The sequence below is a fragment of the Vipera berus genome, assembly GCF_964194415.1.
Source record: "Vipera berus genome assembly, chromosome: 7".
In the NCBI taxonomy this organism is placed as follows: Eukaryota; Metazoa; Chordata; class Lepidosauria; order Squamata; family Viperidae; genus Vipera; species Vipera berus.
Genome location: NC_138209.1, coordinates 46,974,825 through 46,982,621, shown reverse-complemented (window position 1 = coordinate 46,982,621; position 7,797 = coordinate 46,974,825). Strand labels below are relative to the sequence as shown.

The window sequence follows — 7,797 nt, the reverse complement described above, 5'->3', positions numbered from 1 at the left end:
TCTCTGTATAGTGTTTCCTTCAATTTAAGGACTGCCCCATCACTACAATGTTTCTATTAGCATTGAAAATCTGTCAGAAAAGGGTTGGTGTAAATTGGAAGATTGAATTATGAGCAGATTCAACAGACTACTGGAACTGAAGCTTTATTGTTTGAATTATTTTAACCTATTACTGAATGCAGAAGCATAAATTGTTCAGAATCTTCTGAATGGACCGGCATAGAAGCTTGAGATAAATTTTTTTAAATGTCAGAAATGCTTGAGTTACAAATAAGAGTATCTCGGAAATTAAACCATTGTGTTGTAGCTTGAATAGGAAAGTTGGAAAGGTATATTTAGACTAACTGCATTTCCTGCTGAGTGCAGAATTAATATTAAAGGATCTCTGTCAGCTGTCTTCCGAGCCTCTACTTGAGTATATTCTGAGAGTCAACTATTTTCATAGTTTCTCTTCCCTTGATCATCCTTGTTCTCTTTTGCTACTCCTATTTAAGTATCTCAAAATCTTTCTTAAAGTTGCCTATAACTTTAGGTTGTCTTCGCTCAAGTCTGCAAAGAGATAAAAAACATTCTTGGTTGGATTGCTCCAGTAAAACCCCATTCCTACCACCAAGAAGACGCGGGAATCAAAAGACACCTTAAGAAAACCTTTTAATTTACAGACTTTCAGCAAAAAGCATTGAAAGGGAACCCAGAGGAGTTGTGGACACAAGAGACTTTGATCATTTACTTTACTCTCCCGCCCTACAGGTCAAGAGATCCATAGTCAATCCGGAGAGGAATCTGGCACAAGAAACCACTTTCTTCTCTCCATTCCCTCGGAAAGTACACCGAGTCGGGAGGAACGATGGGAAGGAAGGGCAGAAAGTTTCATAAACAGGAAGCGGCAGGTCGCGCGGAAATTACGTCATAAATAGGCAGCCGGATCTTGGCTATGATAATTCGGCAACTTCTGATTTGATCACCTCCGGGGGATGGGGCCGATGTTGAGCGGTTTTTGCGCTAGGTCCGGTTTAAACGGGAAGCCAGTTCCTATAACGTAGGCCGGAACTAAATATTCCTGTGTCAGAGAGCGAGCCGCAAGCTGCCGGTTGTTAAGTGCCATTTCCCTGCGGCCCATGGCCGAAGGGGAGGCCGCCCCGGTAGCGGGGCCCGCCGCGGCGTCTAGCCAGGGGGACGAGGAAACGGGAGAAACGGGCGATACCGGCGTTGATTGGGTAGAAAAGTTGCGCGACGAGTGTGAGCCCGAGCAGCACTGGCAGTACCGGCGGGAGTTCTTGATTCGCAATGCGGAGGGTCTGTCCGTAAGCCGAAAGGACGACGCCGACCACGCGGAGCTCCGTCGCCTGGTCTCTTTCTCCAGGGTGTGGGCCAACCACGTCTTCCTGGGGTGTCGGTAAGTTGGTGGCAGTAATGTTTTTGGTGAAGAATTACAAATTTAAGTAATGTGCTTTCAAGAAACGGCGTATTTTATTATAGTAAAAGCGGGGGAAGAAGATTCTGATGTTGGGATTTTTTTCTATTTTTTTTTAAATTCCATCTTCAGCATTTTTATAAATTAACTCAAGCCGGTAAACATACCAAATACTTCTTCCTCCTATTTTTGCCACAAAAAGCCTATAAGGTTTGGCTGAGAGAGAGAGTGGCCCAAGGTCACCCAGCCAGCTTTCACAGATAAAACGGGACTAGAGCTCAGTCTCCGAATTTCTAGCCTAGTGCCTTAACCAATAGAACTGGCTGTTTTAAATGTGGTTGTCTTTTCTAGCTAGCCGATGCAAATGTTTCAACAGCTATCTTATTTGCAGAAAAAAATGTTATCATATGAGATTTGTTCTTGGGGAGGAGGTGGCTTGGAAGATTGCTTTGAAGTCTCCCACATTTGAAAATTTGCAAGATGATCATCTTTTATTCTACTTTTTCTTACAAAAGTCACAGTGGCAAATGTGGAAATCCTTAAGTGGTCTTTTGTGTATCTGCATCTAGTTATTGCAGCTGCTATTATGATAAAGTATAATGTCTTCATTTGGTATGACTGTCCTCTGTTTTAGGGCAGAATATAATGGTTCTAATACATTGTAATTCTTGGCTAATCTTCCCAAATAAATTTCCTGTTTACTATTTTTCTTCTATGCCCAGATTTAGGGGATTGAAGGGAAAGTATTGCTGTAATACTTATGGGGCACCTACAGTTAAACTATCCCCATTGACTTGAGGATTGTATTTTTCTTTTCACTGAAATGCTTGATTCTTGCTTTCAGTCTCTTGGTGTTACTTTTGATAAGTCATCCTAAATGTTTTCTGTTCACATAATATAAACCTTTACATATAGCAGAATAGTTGAATCAACATTCAATTAGTAGAAATCCTTGTAGTAGCTTGTCTAATACCTCCATTGTAATCTCTTGGGATGGGCCTAATATGTGTTACTAGCCTAAGTACATACACTTTATATTTGTTTGTTTTTTTAAAAAATCAAGATTTTGAGCTTTTATTTATTGTACTTTATATTACAATTTAACAATTGTACATCACCTTGACATTCTAAACAGAATGATGCTTTAAATAGCTTAACTAAATAGTTTAACATGCACCAACCCAATGCTTGTGTTTTAGAAGCCTTTGATGCTTTAAATGTCATGAACATAGAATCCATTTTCCTCAAAGTGCTAATTTCTGTTTTTCCCTGCTTAGATATTCTCCGCAAGTGATGGAAAAGGTGATGGACATGGCTGTAGGCATCACAGTGACCAATGCTCCAACCCACACTCTGAGAGATGAACTGGTTGCCAAGGTGAAACGAGGCATATCCAGTAGCAATGGTTAGCAGATCATAGCTGGCAAATACACATAGGAATATATGTTTAACCAAATACATGTTAGCTTATTTGTTAAAATTGTTAATACTTAGAAATAATTTAATTATTGTTTTGATAATTCTTAAAATTTTAAAGTTTGTAAGGTGATTTTTTTATGTTGATGGTGTTAACTAGCACTAAATAGTTACAATTCATAATTCAGTTTGCCTTTTTACACCCACCCCCCAAAGAACCCAAAATGAAAAAAGCTCCAATTTTTTGATCCAAATTATAAATTCATGGGAGAGGTTATTTTTCTTTTGTATTAAATATAAACTTTTTGAAAAATTCAATTATTTCTTTAGAGGTATGGTTAGACTTTAAGGTAAAAAGTAAGTAGATTCTTTGGCTCTAGTTCTCTTGGTAGTGTTTTATGGAAATAAGGTTACTTGTATTTACTCAGAATTACATACATAATTTGTTTATGCTTTCCAGAAGGTCCTTGCAAGAAGCAGGCTGTTGGTGCTGACAAACCGTTTGAAGTTAATAATGAAAAGTCTACAAAGGCAGAGTTGAGGGTGGAAACAGATAAGGAATCTCTAAAGAATCTAGAAAAAGATATATCAAAAACCCCAGAGAACTCTCAGTCTTTGCCTACAGCAGCTTCAGCCTTGACCCAAAAGGTAGAGCCTACAACAGCTTCAACCGTATCTCAGAAGACAAAATCTGCTTCAGCTTCAAAATCGACTCCCGATGTTGTGCCTGCAGCAGCTTCTGCTGTGACCCAGAAGATAGCTCCTGCAGTATCTTTAACTGGAGGAAGAATAGAAAGCAAAGCTGCTAATTATGAATCTACACCAGCTATTAAGCACAAATCTGAAAATGTCTTACCAGTTGAAAAGAAAGTTGGCTTGGAAAGTACTACAGTATTAGCTTCAAAAAGTAGTTCACATACAAGTGTAGCCCCTATTAAAGTGCCCTGCAAATTGTTGACAAATGAAGATGCAAAAGAAAGGCAACCATTTTTCAATAGACTCTACAAAGCTGTTGCTTGGAAGTTAGTTGCTGTTGGAGGTTTTAGTCCAAGTGTCAACCATGTAGAACTCTTAAACTCATCCATTCAGTCTGTAAAGGCAACATTAGATGTTGAATTTATTCCACTGAAAGAGCTCGCAGATTTACCTCAAAATAAAAGCTCTCAGGAAAGTATAGTTTGTGAACTGAGATGCAAATCTGTATATTTGGGCACTGGCTGCGGGAAAAGTAAGGAAAATGCCAAAGCAGTTGCTTCAAGGGAAGCACTGAAACTATTTCTCAAGAAGAAAGTTATTGTGAAATTATGTAAAAGGAAATACAAAGGAAGAGAAATTGAAGATTTGGTGCTTCTTGATGAAGAATCAAAACCATTAAATTTACCTCCTGCTCTACGAAATCCTCAAGAAATACTGCAGAACAGTGAACCTGTTACAGCCTATACTAGCAAATGATGTTTTATCACAATTAACTGAGTTATCTTTGTACAGTAAAGGAGAGTCCCAGATATTTTTTATTTCTTGGTTCTGTTTTGCAGAATAAATACCATTATTATTTTCACTTGGTAGTAAATGTAAATATTTCTTTAAAGATGTAAAGTGTGCAGAGATACGCCTTAAAATTTAGCACACTAGTGTGCTGTTTTATTTGCTAAATAGACTACTGAACTCTTATATTTTTTAACTAATCAAGGTACAGTTTGCTGGTCAATGCAGTCTCATTTTGTAACTCCTACAATTTGATAACAGTAATGCTCATTTTTGAACCCTGATCCTATAAACCATTAATAAAACACAGACAATAACCATTGTACCTAGATGGTAAAATGTTATTTAAAAATGGAAATATTTAATCACCTGCTTCATGTGTTGGTCATACTGTTCACATGCCTGTTTAAAAAAGCAAAGTATTGATTTGGATTGTTTTAATTAAGTAGTAAGTAAGGGACGCGGTGGCTCAGTGGGTTAGGACACTGAGCTTGTCAATCAGATGGCAGTTTGGTGGGTCAAATCCCGAGTGCCGCGTAACAGAGTGAGTGCCTGTTACTCATCCCAGCTTCTGCCAACCTAGCAGTTCAAAAGCACGTAAAAATGCAAGTAGAAAAATAGGGACCACTACGGTGGGAAGGTAACAGCGTTCCGTGCGCCTTTGGCGTCTAGTCATGCCGGCCACATGACCGCGGAGACGTCCTCGGACAAGCACTGGCTCTTCGGCTTTGAAACGGAGATGAGCACCGGCCCCTAGAGTTAGAAACAACTAGCACGCATGTGCGGGGGAACCTTTACCTAATTAAGTAGTGGTATTTAAATTTTATAGGGACGCGGTGGCTCAGTGGGTTAGGACGCTGAGCTTGTCGATCAGATGGTCGGCAGTTTGGCGGGTCGAATCCCGAGTGCCGCGTAACAGAGTGAGCGCCTGTTACTTGTCCCAGCTTCTGCCAACCTAGCAGTTCGAAAGCACGTAAAAATGCAAGTAGAAAAATAGGGACCACTACGGTGGGAAGGTAACAGCGTTCCGTGCGCCTTTGGCGTCTAGTCATGCTGGCCACATGACCACGGAGACGTCCTCGGACAAGCGCTGGCTCTTCGGCTTTGAAACGGAGATGAGCACCGGCCCCTAGAGTTGGAAACGACTAGCACGCGTGTGCGGGGGAACCTTTACCTTTACCTTATTTAAATTTTAATTCAAAGAAGTATATGCTGGTCCTTTAATATCAAACTTACAAATTGTCGTTAAATCTTTCAATTTTCTTACTTTACTAAAGTTCCTCAAAGCAGATTTAATATCCAAATTTGAAAAATCTCACATTCACTTTTTCAAATAAATATAGCTTTCTATACTAAGCATATTTTTATGTCTAATAATTTTGGGGAAAATTCTTGTGTTTTATGTAATGTACTGTTTTGAGCACTTTTAATAATCACAACCCTTTTTATAACTGATACTTGCTTTTAAAAACTTAAATCTTGTGCTGTAAATTAACAAGTTCTGCAACAAATAGGTGCTAGTTTTATTAAAACATCCGCATTGCATTCTAATGTTATGTCAGTGTATTTTCAAATATGTTTTCTAGGTTTTAACAGATAAAACTTGTTGCACTAATTTACTGTGTAAGAGTGAAAAATGCAATCTGGCATTAGTGCTTTTTTTTAAAGCAAGAGCTCTGTAGTGTGTTCTCTGTAATGTTGGCTTATACCAGAGTCATTATATTTCAGGCATATCTCCATAAATTAAAATCAAATACCACTTTCATTGTGCAACAGCTACTGAGAAATAGAGCAATCTTACCAGGCTGTGATTCAGTAATTCAAAAGCATTTATCGGAGCTTATTATTTGTCTCCTGGTCCAGTTAGAAGCTGTTGATATAATTTGACATGTTTTGAAAATAGTACTAAGACAATTGGTTTTAGGAATGTATTTTTGCAATGGTTGGGGATCCTCTGTATGACCTGTGCTACCATTCTTCTAATTCAGTTTAAAGTTTAATATTTTAAATATTAAAATTATGAATCAAATCATGGCTTTTCCGAGTTTTAGTCATTGATTTGCTGATTTTCAGAGATTTGATTTAAGAGACTGTTCCTCAGTGGCCACTTTCGGATTTGTGGACCAATTCCCAAAAGTGTTAGCAAAGGCTAGGCTAGCAGAGGATTCTGGGGTTTGAAATTCACAAAATTAGAAGTTGCCACAATTTGGAAATTATTGTTTAAATTCAATGTATTTTTAAAGCACTCTTTTTGCAAGTGTATTCTGTTTGGTTTAAATGAATTTATTTTGGGAGGGTCTGAATAATCCACGAATATCTTTTGACAAGAACATATAAGACTTTTATCAGTAGTTTCCCCTAATATTGAGATTTTTCTTAAAGCAATCTAAGGGATAGTTAGCCATTAGTGATTTGAACATCAGGGCCAGGATATAAATGTTGACAAAAATTGTATATTATCATTTCATGTTTTACTATTTGAAACACAAGTAGAAATTACAGCAAAGTATTGCTTGAACTGCTAAAATAATGCAGTTCGTCTGAGCTCTAGAAATAAATTGGCTTTGTCCCTACATGTATGCCCTGTGCCCTTGGAAACTTTTCCAGAGAATTTGGGGGAGAGGGGTCAGAAGTAATAAAAATGAGAGGAAGATGGGAGCTACTAGCGAAAGAAAGGACTGAAATAAAGATCAATGTGATTTTTTCTAAAGTTCCATCCAGTGTAAATTATATTAAGGCATTTTCTATTAGGCTTCTGTTCAAACAAATATTTAAGAAAATATGTGTTCATCATAAGCCAGAGAGAGATACTATTTGCTCTGAATTAGTGATATTTTGTGGTATTTTTCTGTTAAAAGACTTATCAATCTGACCTGTGTTTGATTAAGAGTGGGGACGCTCTCCGTCAGGGAAACCTAGTACATGACTTCAGAGCAGTGCCTATCCCTCTGTTCAAGCTAACCCACTTGATGATGTTGAAAAACATTAGAGAATGGTATGCTGTAAATACTGCCTTCAGTGCCTGAATGAAGCGCTTATGTGGGTTATTACCCTGAAATCAGATATAATATTGAATCAGAGTAGAAAAAAAGAAAGTACCTTTAGTTAAAAGCACTTTAGCGTGTACCTACATTTTGCTACAAATGTATACTTTTTTGTTTAATGGTATATTGGTACATTTTCTATATGAAAATGGGTTGTACATTTTCTATATGAAAATGGGTTGTTAATGAATACAAATAGTTGTCATGGAACTGGTAATTTTTAACAAAATGTTTCCTTGTGTTAAGAGGTTTTGTGACAGGTATGCTAGCTAAAAACTCGTCAGCTAAATAACTGGGTAAAGGTAGTAGACTAAAGTACACTGTATTTTAAGACAGACAGACACACACACACACACACACACACACGTACCTGGCTTCATAGATTGAGTTAAACTGTAACATGGTTTGCTTCATTTTGGCTTTATGTGTTGTGCAAAT

General features: G+C 37.8%; 1 protein-coding gene across 1 annotated transcript; it reads left to right on the top strand.

The window, feature by feature from the left end:
• Window positions 1-827: 827 nt before the first annotated feature.
• Window positions 828-4,388, top strand: CDKN2AIP (CDKN2A interacting protein). The gene is made up of 3 exons (XM_081333124.1): window positions 828-1,396; window positions 2,692-2,819; window positions 3,291-4,388. The coding sequence occupies exons 1-3, from the start codon at window positions 1,119-1,121 to the stop codon at window positions 4,280-4,282; spliced, it is 1,398 nt and encodes a 465-aa protein (XP_081189250.1). The 5' UTR covers window positions 828-1,118; the 3' UTR covers window positions 4,283-4,388.
• The last annotated feature ends 3,409 nt before the right edge of the window (window positions 4,389-7,797 follow it).